General features: G+C 44.3%; 1 protein-coding gene across 3 annotated transcripts in view; it reads right to left on the bottom strand.

Annotated features, from left to right (window-relative positions):
- Positions 1–18,718, bottom strand: part of ATAT1 (alpha tubulin acetyltransferase 1) — a 42,096-nt gene that overhangs the window by 7,620 nt on the left and 15,758 nt on the right. For 2 of the 3 annotated variants that reach the window (XM_058173983.1, XM_058173984.1), the window contains exons 8-9: positions 17,937–18,008; positions 14,593–14,812 (exon numbers count right to left, since the gene is read on the bottom strand). In XM_058173983.1, coding sequence (XP_058029966.1) covers positions 14,593–14,812; positions 17,937–18,008 — 292 coding nt within the window. Of the gene's footprint in view, positions 1–2,244; positions 9,383–14,592; positions 14,813–17,936; positions 18,009–18,718 lie in introns of those variants that run through there. The other variant, XM_058173985.1, reaches the window with a different exon arrangement.

Raw genomic sequence — 18,718 nt, 5'->3', positions numbered from 1 at the left:
CTTGCTTACTGAAAGTAACTGGGATCAGGAACTCCGTTGTTAAGCAAGCAGTCGTAAGACATAATGTCATGCGACTGCACCAACTTATGATGGCAGTTCCACCAATCTCACTTGCCACTCTTAAGGCAAACCCTGCATGGTCACAGCATCCCATGGTCACTTGATCATCATTTGCAACCTCCTGCTGGCTTCCCCATTGACTTTGCTTGTCGGGGAAGCTGGCAGTGAAGGTTGCAAACGGTGACCATGTGACTGGGGGATCTTATGAAGCTGTAACTGGTTGCAAAGTGCCTTAATTGTGATCATTGTGGGGATAACGATGATAAGAACAACAATAACTCTTAGACTTACATAGTGCTTTACAGTGCTTTTACAACCCTCTCTAAGTGGTTTACAGCAGGGGTCTCCAACCTTGGTCCCTTTAAGACTTGTGGACTTCAACTCCCAGAGTCCCTCAGCCAGCAAAGCTGGCTGAGGAACTCTGGGAGTTGAAGTCCACAAGTCTTAAAGGGACCAAGGTTGGAGACCCCTAGTTTACAGAGTCAGCATATTGTCCAGGGGTGGGCTGCTGGGGATTGGCAGGGGTTCGGGAGAACTTCTAGCTAAGATTCTGTGCAGTTCGGAGAACCCCCAAATCCTACTCCTGGGTGGCCCTGCCCCGCCCACCCCTCCCCTCCCTCCCCGGAGTCCCCACACAGCCTGTTTTGGATGCAGGTAAGTGCAGGGCACACAAGGAGGCTCGGGAAGGGCGAAAAACGGGCCTACAGGAAGTTCAGGAAGGCCAGAAATGGGCCCATTTCAGACCTCCAGAGGGCCTCCGGAGCCTGGGGAGGTCATTTTTGCCCTCCTGGATGCTTGAGGAAAACCTCCAGAGCCCAGGGAGGGCAAAGACATTCCCCTGCCATGGTGCAGGAGGCGGACTAGGCCACGCCCACCATGGCCACGCCCACCCAGCAACCAGGCAGAGAACCCTTTGCTAAAATTTTTGAAGCCCACCCCTGATATTCTCCCCAACAATTTGGGTCCTCATTTTACCCACCTCGGAAGGATGGAAGGCTGAGACAACCTTGAGTTTGGTGAGATCTGAACTGCCAAATTGCAGTCAGCCGGCAGTCAGCAGAAGTAGCCTGCAGTACTGCACTCTAACCACTGCGCCACCATGGTGCACGCTGCATGAGCCACCACTATGAGGACCCATTGTAAATTCCCCTCATTCCGCACTGAAAACAATTTACAATGATCACTGAAGGAGTGGATGTTAAATGCGGACTTTTAAGAATCTTAAGAGGCCCAGTAGGTATTCTGCTTGCAGCAAGCTACAAATCAGCTGATTAATTGGAAAATTTCTAGTGTTTTATGGGACTACATGTAGGGTTTTGGGTTTGTTTGTTTTTTTTTGCTTTTTCACTGATAAGTGGGGAGGAAACTGTCATGAATAGGCACAAAGGCTATTAACTCTCTCTCTCTCTTACACACACAGACACACTTTAATGTCCACCCCCGACCCTCGGGTGGCTTTACCTGCTGTGTTTACAGCTAAAAAAAAGCCTAATTCGGCTCCACAGGTTTAATCCATAGCACCTTCAGTCCAAGCATTGGGGAAGTGAACTCTACTAATGTTGACTACAATGACTGGAAGGAAGGTATGTGCTAGTCATTCTCGACTCTAGGGGGCAGTATTCATCTCTGTTTCAAAGCCGAAGACCCAGCACTGTCTGAAGACGTCTCCGTGGTCATGTGGCCAACATGACTCAATGCCAAAGGAGCACGGAACGCTGTTATCTTCCCACCAAAGGTGGCCCCTATTTTTCTACTTGCATTTTTTACATGCTTTCGAACTGCTAGGTTGGCAGAAGCTGGGACAAGTAACGGGAGCTCACCCCGTTATGCGGCATTAGGGATTCGAACCGTTGAACTGCCGACCTTTCGATCAACAAGCTCAGCGTCTTAGCCACTGAGCCACCCCATCAGATTATAATCTCTTCAATCATCCTGAGTGAATCATCAGGAAGTTGTCTAATGCAGGGGTCTCCAACCGTGGCAACTTTAAGCCTGGAGGACTTTGTTGGCTGGGGAATTCTGGGAGTTGAAGTCCTCCAGGCTTAAAGTTGCCACGGTTGGAGACCCCTGGTCTAATGAGTGATTAGAACATCTATGACAGTCTCAGTTAGCAACTGTTTATGGTTTTGGTTTTGGGCACACAACAAGCCCTATGGCGAAGTGGTTAGAGTGCAATATTGTAGGCAAGCTCTGCCCACAGCCTGCAGTTGGATCTTGATAAGGCCCAAGGTTGACTTAGCTTTTTATCTGTCCAAAGTTGGTAAAATGAGGACCAAGATTGTTGGGGGCGATATGCAAACAACACTGGCATTGTAAACCTCCCACAGAAAATTGTAAAGTGCTATGGGGCAAGAGCAGCATATAAAACAGCTGCTGGGGCCTAGAGGTGGAGCTCTTGCCTCACAATCAGGAGGTTGTGAGTTCAATCCTAGGTAGAGGCAGATGTAGGGTCTCCTGCTTGGGCAGGGGGCTGGACTAGATGACCTGCAAGGTCCTTAATCTGTTAAGCCTAAATGCTATTGGCATTGCAATATCTGTAGCTTGGGTGTAGGATGAGGGTTTGTTCTCCGAGCTTGTGGGCTGGTTTCCGTTTTGTTACCAGGCTAGGCAACATCTTCAGTGGAGTTTAGGGGATCCCCAATGCTAAGCTATTGGCATTGCTAGCAATTTCTTGAGTTTGAAACTTCCTGTGGAGTCCCAACAGATCTCCATCTGTGTTCGTCCTTCTGTGACTCTGCAACAAGTGTTACACAAAAGACCACCCCAAGAGAGTGCATTTAATAAGAACGGAGCAAACCCACAAAGGTTGCTAATGACCACAGAACAAAATAAAACTTCTATTAGCCCATCTTCTCCAACTCTTCAATGGGCCCATTCATGTATTGGAAGAGTGAGCCTTGGAGAAGTGGGCCACAGAAGTATAGCAACGTTTCCCCCAGAAGATAGTGACAAAAAGACAAAACCACACATTATAACATTAAAAAAATCCAAACTTTATTATTATTGAAATGTAAACAAAAGTTCATTGTTCGATCACGCCACACACTAAACAGCCAAAGGCAAGTCAGGATCTTGGCTGTTTTGATCAGAAGGGATGGGGGACCAAGAAGGGAAAGTGGTGAAAAAAAGGCTGCTGGAAAACTGCCGGACCAAAAAAAAGGGAAAAGTGGGGAAGGGGCAGAGTGCGAGAAAGAGTTCTCCACAAATGAACAGAGTTGACATCTACTGCAACCTTCCCACATGGGGAATCATGGGAACTGGGTTAAAACTTTTGCAGGTATTGGGGAAGTCCAGCTTATGGTGTTCTACAAAGAACCTTCAGTAAAGGCTGCCACCGGGTTGAGGATCGCAGACACAGTTCTGGCTGCCAACCTGACTTCCTTCTCAAGGGGCTACGATGTTGACTTCCAAGTTTCTTCCATCGGGAAAATGGAAGACGTGAGAAATGCAATACTGGATCAAATGAGTTTGTTGGGAGGGCCCAGTCGGATGCTTTGAAAAATGGGGAAACCAGCATGGTTTCAACAGATAGCAGTATTCTCTTTGTGCTTTGTTCTCAGCACCAAGTCTTCTGACTTTGAGTATCATGCCCTGTCCCTGACAGACTAGTTCTCCGGGTTTCTAGCATAGATCAGGGGTGTCGAACGTGCGGCGTTACATTGTCGTCACATGATGTATCGTGACTTTTTCCCCCTTCACTAAACCGGAGGTGGGTGTGGCCAGCGCGTGACACATCCAGCCCACGGGCCGCGAGTTTGACACCCCTGGTATAGATGGCGAAGCTCAGTGTCACTCAGGTGCTTGATCTGAGAGGAAGTGATGGTCAACTCAAAAGGAGGGGAGGCGGCGGCATTTGGCTTCAGATTAATCATTCAGAGCCCCCGGGATTTTGTTAAATAAGTAGTGGGAGCAAATATATTGGCACCGGGGCAAAAACAAGCCTAAAAATGAACTCTGATAAAAAATCTCAGGAAGATACAAGAACCGAGAGAACAAATTAGTACTGTTCAAAGGCAAGAAGGATTTTAGTATCCCGACTTGAAATCAGAATTACATTTTTTTTTAGCTCAACCTTTCCCCAAGCTGCTTGGAAAGATCCCAGAGCATAGATCTCCCCGCTTGTTTCATCCTTGCAGGATGAGGAAATCTGGCTAACGGAGAAATAACTTGACCCAGGTCATCCAACAGGCATCATAACTGAATGGGGATTTCAGCCTAAGACTCCTCCCGTCCTGTTACCAATATTTTTTTCCAATATTCCTAACTGGTTCCATAACGCAACTTTTCTCAAACCAGTTCCCTCCAAATGATGGCCTTCGGTTCCTCAGAATCTCAAGCCAACACAGCTGTTCTCACAATCTAACACATCCAGACGTGTTAGATGGCGTCTTGGTTGTTCTTCCACCTGACACCCTCTGGCCCTACACTACAATGGCCACTACGGTACTCCCAGCTGGCACAGCAAACACATCTGCGGAGTTTGCTATCCTGTGGACAGGATAGGGAGGGTTAGTACAAGTACCACCCATACCGAGAAAGCTAACCAATTATGTATTTGTTAGACCAATTTTTCCTCTCCTGGCACAGTGTTTGAATGAACTTGGCACCCATTTGCTTCCCCGTTTTCCTTTCCTTATAACAAACAGAACATTTGATTATAATATAACAATTCTCTGTTTTCCACACCTGACTCCTAACAGCTTCCTCTTGACACTACCTTACCAATTCTCCGTTCCGTGCTTACAAATATGGACTCAGCTCCTAATTTTTCATTTCCTTCTCCGAATTCCCAAAACCTCTTTCAGTTCAGATCTGAAAACGAAGCTGAGAGTTTCAACCTCTCCTGCTTTTGAGGAGCACGGCAACTGTTCTAGGTTGAAACCACCCAAAAACATCCTTTTGACCTACTAAGCAAACACCTCAACAGTGTTGGGGGCTGACCAAAGGGCAATAATCTATCACAGGCAGAATAACATTTAAAAGACAACATCTAAGCACAAGCAACTGACCACAAAACAGAGAAAGACAAGAAAATGGCACTGGGCTGAAACAGCAAAGAATTTAGCACTTTGTATTTCCTTTAGAGTTTATGGATTAGATCAGGGGTCTCCAACCTTGGCAACTTTAAGCCTTGGCAGACTTTGCTGGCTGGGGAAGTCTGGGAGTTGAAGTCCGCCAAAGCTTAAAGTTGCCAAGTTTGGAGACCCCTGGATTAGATTAATGGCTGGGGCTTCATTCTGTACAAGCCATAGGACCCACGTGGTTCAAAGCTTACCTTCTACAGGTAGTCCTCGACTTAACGACGCTTTGTTTGGTGACCTTTTGAAGTTACAATGGCACTGAAAAAAGTGACATGATTATTTTTCACTTACAACCCCTCTGCAGCATCCCCGTGGTCACGTGATCAGAACTCGATCGCTTGGCAAGTGGCTCATATTTATGATGGTTGCAGAATCTCAGGGTCACAAGCCAAGTCACTGGAGAACCCAGATTTATTTTACCACCGTGTTGCTAACTTAACAACTGCAGTGATTCACTTAAAACAACTGAGGCAAGAAAAGTCACAAAAGGGGGCAAAACTCACGTCATTCCGTTTCTGTTAGCAATGGAAGTTTTGGGCTCAATTATGGTCGTAAGGCGAGAACTACCTGTATTCTATCATTCTTCCTAGGCTGTGGCAAATTCAGTGGCATGTGAAAGGAAATACGTATGTTAAGCACCCAACAAGCTTAACATACACTGTTAAATCCAACGGAATTGCAAATTAAAGGAAAAATTCTGGCCTCCTGGGACCACCGTGATGTTGTTTTTGCTGTTATTATTTTCCTCACAACAACCCTGTGAGGACGGTTGGGCTGAAAAAGAATGAGTGGCTCGAAATCACCTGTCAGTTTTCCTGCCTAAGGGAAGATTAGAACTCACAGTCCCCTGACTTCTAGGTCAGCATGTTTACCACTACACCAAACTGGCTCTCTAAGTCGTCTCCAAGTATAGCCAAGAGTTATGGAAAGATGTTCAACTCTACTCTGCAAAGGTCTTTGCATGACTCTCAAGAGAAATGGATCTATAGTCAAAACAGAAGTGAAGGTAGCAAATAATGAAGATTCATGGGCATGTAACGTCCACCAACAAAAGGGTCATACCTGACTTTACATGGCTCATGAAGGGACAAATTACCTAAGAGCCTCATTTTGTGAGGTGGGTGTTAAGAGGAGAATGCGATATCTTAGTTTTCTTAAAGTAGTCACTTGGTCCTCAGCTTTCTCTAATCCCAGCAAAATGCTCAAAGGGTCAAATTCTTTGGCTCCCGCAATCTGGAAGGCTCTGGGGCCAAAGGAATGACCTGTACACAAACCACAGTTTTGCAACCCTGTCGTAGGTTTCATGTCAGTTATAATAAACTCTATTTTGGCTCCTCTCTCTTTCCCATCTCCAATTACAACAAAGGAGGCCTTCTTAAATACTCATGTGAAGAACAGCAGGGAGGGAGAGAGAGAGAGAGAGAGAGGGAGAAATGGAATAGCATTGTCAACTGGGCCTTTAGAGCTTTTGGCGAAGATTTTTAAGGAAATCTTATAACAGGGAGAAGGACATATCTGAAGCAGTGTTTCTGAATTTTAGGTTGTGTGGACTTCAACTCCCAGAGCTCCTCACCAGAATTCTGGGGGTTGTCCTCACAGCTTAAAGTTGCTGAGGTTGAGAAACACTGCTCTTAGTTGAAGAGGACCCTTTCTAAACTCCTAGGCGTCTGGTTAAATGTATCTAATTTGGAGAATTTCTGGCTATCGACACAGTAACACTACAAGATGGACTTGGTCTAGAGCAGTGGTTCTCAACCTTTATAGTGCTGCGACCCCTTTAATACAATTCCCCACGATGTGGTGACCCCAACTGTAATTTATTTATTTTTTGGCAGTGATCTCAGCGCGCCTCAACAGAAGGGGGGGAAAAGCGGCAAACTGTTTTTTTGAATTTATCGCACCTGAAGCCGTATTGGCTAGCGATCTGAAGTGCTTGCGATTGCCTTGAGGATGGAGGCATTAAAGCGGAGACTCCTCCCCTATTAAATTTATTGCGCCTGAATCCAGATTAGGCTAGCGATTGGGAGTGGTTGCAGCTGGCTTGAGAGGGAGACATCAAGAGCAAAGATTTCTCTCTTTTTTAATTCATTGTGCCTGAAGCCGAATTCACGATTCTTCGACTCGCAAGTATACTTCCCATATTTCCGATGGTCTTGGGCGACCCCTGGCAAATTGTCATTCGACCCCCAACAGGGTCGCGACCCACACGTTGAGAACCGCTGGTCTAGAGCATTTTGTGTACTTCCTCTCACTCCCATCCCATCTTTACGTTGCCACTGGCACATTCTGGAGCCCAGAAGACCCTTAGTATGTATTTTAATGCAGCCCTCCTAACTCCAACCCTCCTAGCATTAGATCAGAACTGAGACATCTGTTCTGGCTTTGCAACTATATCCAGCCTATTTTAAGTACTACATTACAATGACACCGATTTTTAATGATTCTTGCAGAGTTTGGCAGGTTTGAAAAACAGAGTTCACATGTGGCCTGAGAGGGGTCAAGGCTGCCCATTCAGACCATGACACATGCTTGGTTTTTCCACCAGATCCTAAGACAATGAACATGATTTATTATCACCATTAGTCTTAATGACAGAGAACTCAATGGTAAATTTTGGTACCAAAATCCAATGTACCAAGCCCAAGAGAAAATCTTACAGTACTTAAATGCAACTAGGTTTTATAATAAATAGCGAACTTTGCTGCAGACCTAATGAAAAGGGTAAACTTCTGCTTCTTTCTTTAAAAAAAAAAAAAGACTACCAGCCATATGCTTTAACGCAGCCCCATTTAAAGGGTCCAAAGGTATTTTCAAGACCGACCAAGGCAAACTTGTTAAAGAATATTTCTCATTAGATTCTGAATACGTGTGATTGAAAGTGAGTGAGACGAAGAGAAAGAGAATGACATGATTATAGAGAAAGACAGAATCTAGCAGTGTTTCTTGGTCAGGAATCTAAATTTCCCTTGATGTATCTAAATTTAAACTAAATTTAAACTTACTTAGTCTAACATTGCCCTCTTATACCTGTTTTTTCTCATTTCCATGGTTCATTTTTGAATCAAAGATCCTATGGAGAATCATTTTTACATCTTTTCCTAAACCAAAGGTCTTTGGTTTAGATCACTTGCCAAACACCAGAACAGCATATAAATAAACCACACTGAAATATTAATATTATAGTAGCTCAATGACAATTTGCTAAGATTTCAATTATTCCCTTAATTGTTTTCATTCAAAATCTGATGAGAAATAATCCTTTGTGATCTTAACTTAAGAAGATCCCTCTACACTTTCTATTAACAACCAAGTAAAAGCCGGCAGGTTTCCAACCTGCTACAAACTCTCTGAAACCATTTACTAGAGACAACAACACATGTACCAATGCCTCTACTAACTTACATTCAACTCTCTGAAAGAACAACATACATTATCTTCAAGATCTAAAGCCAACACTAGAAATGGCCCTCATCCACAGAGTAGCAATAGTATCAGTATTAATTAAATTAAATAAAACCTTTACTGTAAAAACCATCTGGCCCACATCTGATACAATATAAGAGTACTCCTTTGGCTACCAGGCTTCCAAAAAGATCAACAATAATTTATAGCTGACAACTAATTTACCCTTTCCATCTTTGGGTTCTAGGTTTCCCTTCTGGACATTTGTATTCTGTTTCATTTTTATCGTTCTTGCTTTTTTTTTTTTAATCTAAGGCACCTAGAATCATCTGGACTTGGGTGCCCTCTAATTTAATCTAATTTAGATTAAATTAAGTTAGTCATGGTGGGGGTCATTGGCAAAATCCATGCTGTAGCAGGCATCTGTTTATATTACCATAATGCCGGGTAACAAGTCAGTACTAATCATTTCCTGTAAACTTAAACCATTTAGGAACTAAAGCATATCTTCATAAATAGTTGGATCTAAGAGGCAAATAATCAAGTAGGAGAATTCGCTCATCCAAATCGCAATTACGTTCCACTTCTTAAGCACTTTTGGAAACCGTGATGTTAAAAAAGTGAAATCTAGACACACCCAATGTTATATATAAATAAACCCACTTCCTTATAGGCTTATGCCCATCCTTATAGGCTGTACCCATAAAGCTTATTAAAAAGAAGAGGATGAAGAAACTGGATGAAATTCAAATCTTGCTGCTAAAAAGTAGAGGTCCAATGGTTGGGGAGACATAGTAGAGACTGGCGATCAGTGGCTGTTTTCAGAGCGGTTCAGGGAGCTGGCAGTGGGAGATGGAGGGTGGGGAGAGAGAGAGAGAGAAAAGAAAGGGAGGGAGGGAGGGAGGAAGGGGGTGGGGATATTAAGAAAGAGAAAAAGGAGACAGGTTAGATCCCGGACTGAAGAAAAGCATCCATCCAATTAAAGATAATAATTGTTTCTCTGTTGAGAACAACGACACTACCTATAAATTACAGACTCATTACAGATAGTCCTCAACTTACAACCTTGAGCTGCGGTGGCATAGTGGTTATAATGCAGTACTGCAGGCTACGTCTGCTGCCTGCTGGCTGCCTGCAATTTGGGAATTCAAATCTCACCAGGCTCAAGATTGATTCAGCCTTCCATCCTTCCGAGGTGGATAAAATGAGGACCCAGATTGGGCAATATGATTGCAATATTGATTGTTTCCTCATTGCTTAATTGTAGCCTATGACTATCATTAAGTGTTGCATCATTAAGTGCTAAATTTGTACTCTATGACTAACATTAAGTGTTGTAAGTGTTGTACCTTGATGAAGATATCCTTTCTTTTATGTACACTGAGAGCATATGCACCAAGACAAATTCCTTGGGTGTCCAATCACACTCGGCCAATAAAAAATGCTATTCTATCTATTCTATATGCTGACTTTGTAAACCACTTAGAGAGGTAAAGCCAGGGGTGAAACCTAAAAATTTTCCCTACCGGTTCTGAGGGTGTGACTTAATTGGAGGGCGTGGCTTGGTGGTCAGGTGATTGAATGGGCATGGCCAATAATAATAAATAATAAAAATAATAAAGTATACAAAATTTGGGAGCACACCGGTCTACCTTCTTTAAAAATAGAGGCCCCGGTCTACCAATTGCCTTTTACTGAGAGGCACCGGTCTACTAATTGCCTTTTTTTGGCAGGCACCAGTCTACCTTCTTTAAAAATAGAGGCACCGGTCTACTAGCCGCCTACAGTGCTGATCAGATGTAGCGCGGCCCTTTGAAGCCCCGCGGCAGTCATTTAAGACCATTTGCAGCTATATCACCACCGAGAGTTTCAGGGACAGAAAAGAGGAACAGCGAGGCGTGGGTGGTGGTGGTGGGGGCAGGGATTTTTGCTACCGGTTTTCCGAACTACCCGTCCCCATTGCTACTGGATCACGCGATCCGGTCTGAACCAGGAGCATTTCACCCCTGGGTAAAGCACTATGAAGTGGTATATAAGTCTAAGTACTATTGCTATTCATTTAGTGTCCGTTTAAAGTTATGGCACTGGAAAAAGGGACTTATGACCGTTTTTCACTTACAACCATTGCAACATCCCCATAATCATGTCATCAGAATTCGGATGCTTGGCAACTGGCTCGTATTTACGAGGGTTGCAATGTCCCAGGGTCATGTGATCAGCCAGTTTGTGAACGTCTGACAAGCAAAGTCAATGGGGAAGCCAGATTCACTTAACAACCGTGTTACTAACTTAAAAACGGCAGAGGTTCATTTAACAACTGTAGCAAGAAATGTCTTAAAATGGGGTGAAACTGACTTAACAACTTAACAATAGAAATTTTGGGCTCAATTGTGATCGTAAGTCGAGGACTACCTGTACATTCTTGATGCTGGAGTATTACTAAACATGTAGACCACAACATACGACCACAATTGGGACAGGAATTTTGGTCATAAGTCAAGACGGCACCCATGTGACCACCCAAAATCGAGGCCCCCACGTAACTCAATCCAATATTACAACTGTTTTTGTTCTGGTCGTTAAATGAATCACAACGCGGTTAAGTCCAAATCTATTTTTCTGAATGGGCAATTTTTTTGCAAGTTGCAGTCACATGATCCTGCAAACAGTTGTAAATGTGAGACAACTGCCGAGCACCAGAAATGAGATCACTTGACGATGGTGGAGGTGATATTTTACAACAGCCAAAAGTACTCTATGCACTGTGTAGCACTCTTTCCAAGGTTGTCGTAACTCCAAATGATAACTAGATAATCAGTCATAAGTCAAGGACTACCTGTACTTTAATGATAGCAATGGTCACAAAAAGAGTCAATTCGTTGGTTCTGATTTTTTAGATCAGTAATTTTATGTATTTTTGCCTACTCTATTCTTGAAGCACTATCATTTATATAGCAATTTACAGTTGCAATAATAAAGACCGAAATGGGAAGAAAATAGCAGGATTCATACACTGTGTTCAGCGGTTTGCTTGATTATAGCTCGGTGTGTTGTGTAAACACAGCCAATTATAATTTATTCAATAAGCCAACCTTAAGCAATGAGCAATGTGTGAATGAAGTCAATGAGTTCTCCACAGAAGCAACTGCACTAAAAACATAAACTTATGTGGAAGCAGATTTAGGTCAGTCTGTCAAATAAGTTTTGTTAATAAATCTGGGTCACCAAAATGGCCAGCTGGTATTGCATATTAGACAAATGCTGGACAAGAATTCTAATCCTGAAATTTAACAAATGCGGCAAGAAAATATATTTCCAACTTGGTATCCACCAAAAACATGGGCTGACATGTCCCATCATTCTTAGCCAGCTAAATGTCCCTATGGTTGAGGATTATGAAAATGGTAGTCTTAACGCTACTGAACGATGACAACTTGGACTTTGGTGAAAGTATTTCTCCTAAAGCTCCTTCCACATCTTGCTTTCCATCATCTAACAAGCTTCTTCCCAACATCAAAGCCATCACAACATGCCACTGCATGCCCGCTGCCGATCCAGCCTTCTAAATTTCTGTTTAAAAAAAATCCTTGGAATATTTTTAAGTGAAAGTGTTGGCATTCAGCCTTCACTGTCGTCACATGGTTAAGTAAATCATTAACAGCCACCGAGGACAGAATGTAAACAGTAAAGGAAAGTGTCAGCTGCCACCTTCTGCTAGCTTGTGCTTTGCTGCTGTATAGTGACAGACTGCCATTGAAGTATTGGGGAGGGGGGAATGAAAGGAGGAAGGCTTGGGGGGAAACGAAAGTAAATGCTGTATCTCCTCCAGACCTGCCTCAAGGAGCTGGTCACCCAGCTGGAAGAAGGAGGGGGCCATATATCAGGGATGAAATGTAAAATTTGTTACTACCGGTTCTGTGGGCGTGGCTTGGTGGTGGTGGTGGGTAATGTGACTGGATGGGCGTGGCCAACTTTTTTTTTTTTTTACTTTTAAAAGTATTTTTTCTACAACCTCTTCAGCCGAAGAGGTTGTAAAAAAATGCTTTTAAAAGCCTGTGCTGATCAGGCAACTCAGCTGGGATCGCCAGAGGAAAAAAAGCTTTTAAAGCGTTCTGATGATCCCAGCTGAGCCACGCGATCATCAGAGGCCTTTTTTTTAACTTTTCAGCCGAAGAAAAAATGCTTCTAAAAGTTAAAAAAAAAAACACCCTCTGATGATTGCGCGGCTCAGCTGGTGTCGTGTCCCACTCCTCCGCTGACGGCCGGGTCAGGGAAATCCAAATCAGGCTTGCCTCTGCAGCTCTGCCCAAAGTCCTAGCAAAGTCCTCAGAGCAGGCAGGAGACCAGAAAGTGACTTCAGCAAGATAAGTTCAACTTTGCCTGACTCAGAGACTGCCAGAAAGCAGATCCTTTATATAGGCCATGGGGTGTGGCTCCATGACTCAGCACTCATTAAGGCCTGCCTCTCCCTTCCTTCTGTTGCCTCCGCCTATCCAGTCTTCTGATGCGAGGGTCACTCCAATCAGCAGCTGTTGGAAATAAACTTTCCTCAGGCTCACATGCTGTGGAGGAGGGGGAGGGGTCTAGCTGCTCCGTTTGCCTGGGCATGGAGCCAGGGCTGGGGCCGGGGGATGCTCCCTTCTCTTCAGCTTGTCTGGGCATGGAGCCAGGACTGGGGCCGGGAGGCATACATTCCTCTGTGTTCAGGAGCAGATAAGAAGGCCCCGGCTGCTGTGAGAGCGGGCAAGACACAACAGCTGGGGCGGGGGGTGGGTGGGAGGGCAGAGATTTTTGCTACTGGTTCTCCGAACCACCTGCCGCTGTCACTACCGGATCGGGTGATCCAGTCTAAACCGGGAGCATTTCACCCTGCCATATATGCTTGGACTGACCATTAAGTAAACATCTTGCCTGAACCGGATTGGTTACACTGGGGTGGGCAATGGGAAATAGCTAAGGAAGGAAATAATTAAACGTAGGGATTTTGGTGCGTGATATTCGCTTCTGCCTTTGCGTTACCGCAATACACTTAACTTCTAATGAAACTATACCTTTCTCCACAAATGGAGCCAAGGATCGTTTCTATTTAGAGATTTAAGTGGTGGCAAGTCTGACAGAACATTTTTAATATCGGTTAAGAATTATAATAAAACATGCAAAATGGCACATGCAACGCAACATGGACAGCCGGAAGATGTACAGGAGGAAAATTCAGTGTTCAAAGTTACACTTATTGAATAAGTCACCGTATACCCTTTTTTTTTGCTTCAGCTAAACAATTTTAGAACATTGGAAAAGGAAATGAAAACGGAGAGATCTGAGATTCGGTGGCATTTGATTTCACTTCTTTTAAGCCAGAGATTCTCCATGGGACTTTTTTGTTTGTTTGTTTGGTTTTTTTTTTGCTGCCATCCTGGTTAACAGGACTATCTAAGCCAGGGGTCCCCAACTCCGAGTCCACGTCCCACTACTGGGCTGCGGCCTGTTTGGAACCAGGCCGCGGAAGTGGCGGGCGGGTACACGCACATGGGCTAAGCTCTACTTGTGCAAGCAGTGGGTGAAGGCGTGCACACACGCTCAGCTCCATTTGCCCGAGTGGCAGGTGGGGCAAATGGAGTTGCACATGCGTGTTCGCCCATCACTCATACCGAACAATCCCCGCTCCTCCCACCACCAGTCCACAAAGCCGGAAAAGTTGGGGACTGCTGACCTAAGCAATCAAGCTTTAGTTCCAATATGCTCTGATCGTGTGATTTCAGGAGAGGAAGCAACTTTATGATTAGTAGGCAACAGTAGGGATAATATTAGGCAATAAGAAGAAACTGAACCAGAAAGATAAGTCACGTGTTGCTTGGCAATCAAAAGTTCATCCTTCTTCCTTCTGTTTCTAAGTTAGAGTTGAAGGATTTCTGTATGTGACTGGAAGCAAAAGGAGCAAAGAACAGCCCACGTTCATAGCATTTAGGTGTCTACTACAGGATTAGGGTTGCAACATCCCATTAGCCCTGTGAGCAAACCAGAAAGTTCAGAAATGCCTCTCCCTTCCTACCTGGTTCTCCGCCTCTGTGAAAGCAGGTTGCCCGGATCACCATTGATCAGGTGTTGGGCAGCTGCGTGTGGGGGACAGAGACGCAAGTTCTTCAGCAGCTCTTGCTCGTTGAGAAAAGGTTTGAGGCAGCCTCGCACCGGAGAATTCCCCACACTGCTAGAGCGAGTCAGTGCCCGGGACTGGTTGAAGGGCCAAGGTGGCTCAGCCTCTTCCTTCAAGACTACAAGAAAAAGGAAACAAACAAAAGGGAAGATACAATTCACTTCTTAACCAGACTTAATATAACCTAACAGCGGTCACCAACTGGTGGTCCACGAGAAAACTTTGGTGGTCCGCAGAAAAATTATTTGCAATTTTTTTATATTGCACTAAATACGATTTATCTTTTTTTTAAAAAAAAATGCATACTAGTGGTCCGCGGGATTTAAGATTATGACTGTAGCGGTCCCTGAGGTCCGAAAGGTTGGTGACCCCTGAGCTAGAGTGCCTTTGTGGAGCATAATCATCTCTGGCCCACAAATTGAGAAGTGGTAATAAATAGCCTGGTCTCCTTTTAAGTCTAAACTGGGACTCCATCTGATGGCAGGAAATTCCATAGTTTATATTTGCTTTGGGCGAAATATTTCACATGACCTCAACTTCCAGTATTGTAAATAAAAAGAATTGCATCTGTATTTTTTGCATCACGGATGATGTTATACATGTTTATCATGTCTTTCCTTATTTACGTTCAGTCCAAGTTAAAAAGCCCTAAAGTAGTCATTCCTCATTAAGAACCTATTTCAGCCCCCTTATAATTATGGTTGCCCATTTATCTTTTTTAAAAATGCATATTAGTGGTCCGCGGGATTTAAAATTATGAATTTAGTGGTCCCTGAGGTCTGAAAGGTTGGTTACCCCGACCCAGCAGACAAAAGAGCAAACAGAAATTTAGAGAAATAAGATTACTGCCTAAGCAGGCTTACACTTAGCCGACTTAACATAACTCAGTAGACAGAAGATGAATCTGTCTGCTAATCTAAATCTTACTGTCTACTGCCTAATTAGTTGTGGTAGAATATAGAGTCACAAAGAGGGAAAGGCTCCTTCCCAGAGGACAAAGAGACAGCAGAGTTTGGACTATCTGGTAGGCAGGAAAAGGGTGAAGGCAGAGCCTCTCTAGCAATTCACAGAGTGTATCTAATAGTTATGCAGATAGTTGATTTAGTCTGGCAAGATTCTGTCTATAGGTGAACAATAAAGAAATCTGTCTACTAGGCTTACTAGTCTTACTGTTTAATTAATACACATAAATCATCCATAACATCACAACCTTTATTTTCCAGATTTTTGCTTCCAGGCCCAGATCACCAGCAAAAGAGGCCTAAAGAACCCAGCCTATTTTTTTTTTTCACTATTGGAAGGCTGCCTTCCTAAAAGGAACTAGGTTAAGAATAAGTTGAAAAATCCTTTTCCTTCTGCTCCACTTTTTCTCACCTCAACATAACAAAGGCGCACGGAATGCTGTTACCTTCCCACCAAAGGTGGTCCCTATTTTTCTACTTGCATTTTTTACATGCTTTCAAACTGCTAGGTTGGCAGAAGCTGCAAGAAGTAATGGGAGCTCACCCCGTTATGCAGCACTAGGGATTCAAACCGCTGAACTGCTGACCTTTCGATCGACAAGCTCGGCATCTTAGCCACTGAGCCAGAATCTTACAATTTAGTTTTCATACAAGAACTCTTCCTAGAAAATGCCAATTCAGATTCCTCTGATTCCTGCAGAACCAAAGTATAAGATTTAGACTCTTCCTGACTGCAAGAAGCTTTAGATTTTTCTCGGACACCGAATACTCTTCCCATCCCAATCTAGGTCAGTTCATCTAACAGAACCAGAATGCGGATGTGCAAGCAATTTTGGGCACCCCAAGGATGGCGCATACAAAACTTTTGTACCTAAGTGCATTGGGTGCTGGTTTACTTCCAGGTGTTATTACCTTCAAAGCGCTACAGAACATGGGGCCAGGCTACCTGAGGAACCATCTCATCCCCATTATGTCAGCCCATCCCACCGGCTGAGACAGAGAGGTTTTGTTACAGACTCTGCCAGTTAAAGAATTTTCATTGGAGGGGTCCAGGAAGGAAGCCTTCTCTGCCATTGTCCAAGCCCCGTGGAACATTCTCTCTCCAGAGGTGAGAAAGACTCTCCTGGTCTTTCAAAGGAGTTTGAAGACCTGGCTCTGCCAACTCACACGGGACACAATGAACAGCATGCAACCCTGAGGGTGGTTGGCATCTTGATGCCCCTCTCCCTACCTTTTAACTATTTTATCATTGTTTTTATCTGGCTCCTTACAAAATCACGCATGGAAGATTGTGTCTTATGAACTCAGTGGGCCCCCACCTCTCAAAAGCAGACCAAATAGGGTACTAAAATGGGAGAAGACAACCAAACAGGAACCATTTCCATAAAGCTGTAATCTAGATATCAGCTCAGTTTAGGCACTGATTCTCCTGAATTGTCTCAAAAAGCTCGAGCTAGTTTTTCTGTGTAAAACAGCGGTCACCAACTGGTGGTGTATGGATCACTGGTGGTCCGCGAGAAAATTTCGGTGGTCTGCAGAAAAATTATTTGCATTTTTTATATTGCAATAAATCAGGGGTCCTCAAACTACATCCCCTGGGATGGATACGTGCAATGAACGCTTGTGTTGCTGCAGAGAGTCTCCCCCTTCGGGGACTTTTTGTGTGGGTTGGAGGGAGGCAGAAATTCCAACCTGGGATCTGCTTCAGCCTCCTGGTTCAGGGCTTTGGGCGAAGGCTGGAGGGAAGCGCCACTGGTGGTAAAGAGCCGGAGGACCTTTTTCCAGTGGGACTGCATCATGGCCTGGAACTGGCTGACCATCTCAGCCCACTGAGCCTCCAGGCACCAGCACCTGGCCTTGCACTCCCGCAGATCTTCCCTCTGCTTGGAAAGCCTATGCTCGTAGTCCTCAGTGAGGTGCTTCTGCTATGCATCCTTCTCAGCCAGTTCCAATTTGAACTGAGCCAGCTGTTTTGCCACCTTTCTCATGATGGCTGCTTAGCTCCAACAACTGCTTCCTGTTGGAGCCCTAAGGAGCCCGGGCGGGGAGGCGAGGAGTGGCTGAGAGGGGAGGGGCGAGTACAGGCTGGCGAGGCACCCCTCGGTGTGAGTGACATCGAGCTGGCTATGCCTATCCAGTCACATGATCACCTACCCACGCCCACCCAGCCGGTCATTAGGCAGATCATATCAGTGGTCCATGGGATTTAAAATTATGAATTTAGTGGTCCCTGAGATCTGAAAGGTTGGGGACCCCTGGTGTAGAATGAACACTGCTTACATTCTCGATCCGACAGCGAATATGGTTTTATGTCTCCCTCAGAGCGCTTTGGAGGCAGTTTCCTTGCTGGGGCTGCAACAAATGAGTAAATAAAATGGGTAAATAAAACAAATGAGCATTTGGTTGTGGTAGGAAAGTAATACCCAAAACACTTCCAGTAATATTCGTTTTCATTCTTATGAGACAATATGTTTCAAAAATCACACTGTGAAGTATGGCCATTCAAAGTTATGTGGAGGTGTGAGAAGACAAATCCCAATAAATTAGTCTAAAATTGCAGAGTGAAATTACTTGTGAACAGCTGAGTGAAAGAGCAGAAACAATGTCACAGTCGTTGAAAGATTTCTGTCAAGTTAGGTAATTCATCCCACAAACTACAGGAACCATGTTGTCATTAAGTCAAGGATCAATCCTGACCAACTGCAGTATATTTAATTTATTTACTGCAACATTGCTGGATATCAAAAATTTATTTAAGCACAGAAAGCCTAAAGCTAACTGACAGAGAATTTCTGAAGATGAGGTAGAAAGAATATAAAATAGTTCTTATAACTGCTTTTGCCTTGTGCTATTTTTGATCATTTATCAAAAGGGGTAAGAGCAGAGGTCCCCAACCCCCGGGCCACAGATTGGTACCGGGCCACAGTCCATTGGAAACTGGGCCACGTAAGCGGTGGGCGAGCAATGAAGCTTTATTTACATAGATGTAGGATTAGATTGTGTGTGCGAAACCATCCCCTCCCCCTATTGCTACTGGTCCCTGGAGCCCCAAAGGATGGGCA

This window comes from Ahaetulla prasina, chromosome 2 (genome assembly GCF_028640845.1).
Source record: "Ahaetulla prasina isolate Xishuangbanna chromosome 2, ASM2864084v1, whole genome shotgun sequence".
Lineage (NCBI taxonomy): Eukaryota > Metazoa > Chordata > Lepidosauria > Squamata > Colubridae > Ahaetulla > Ahaetulla prasina.
This window is presented reverse-complemented; position numbering and strand designations above follow the sequence as displayed.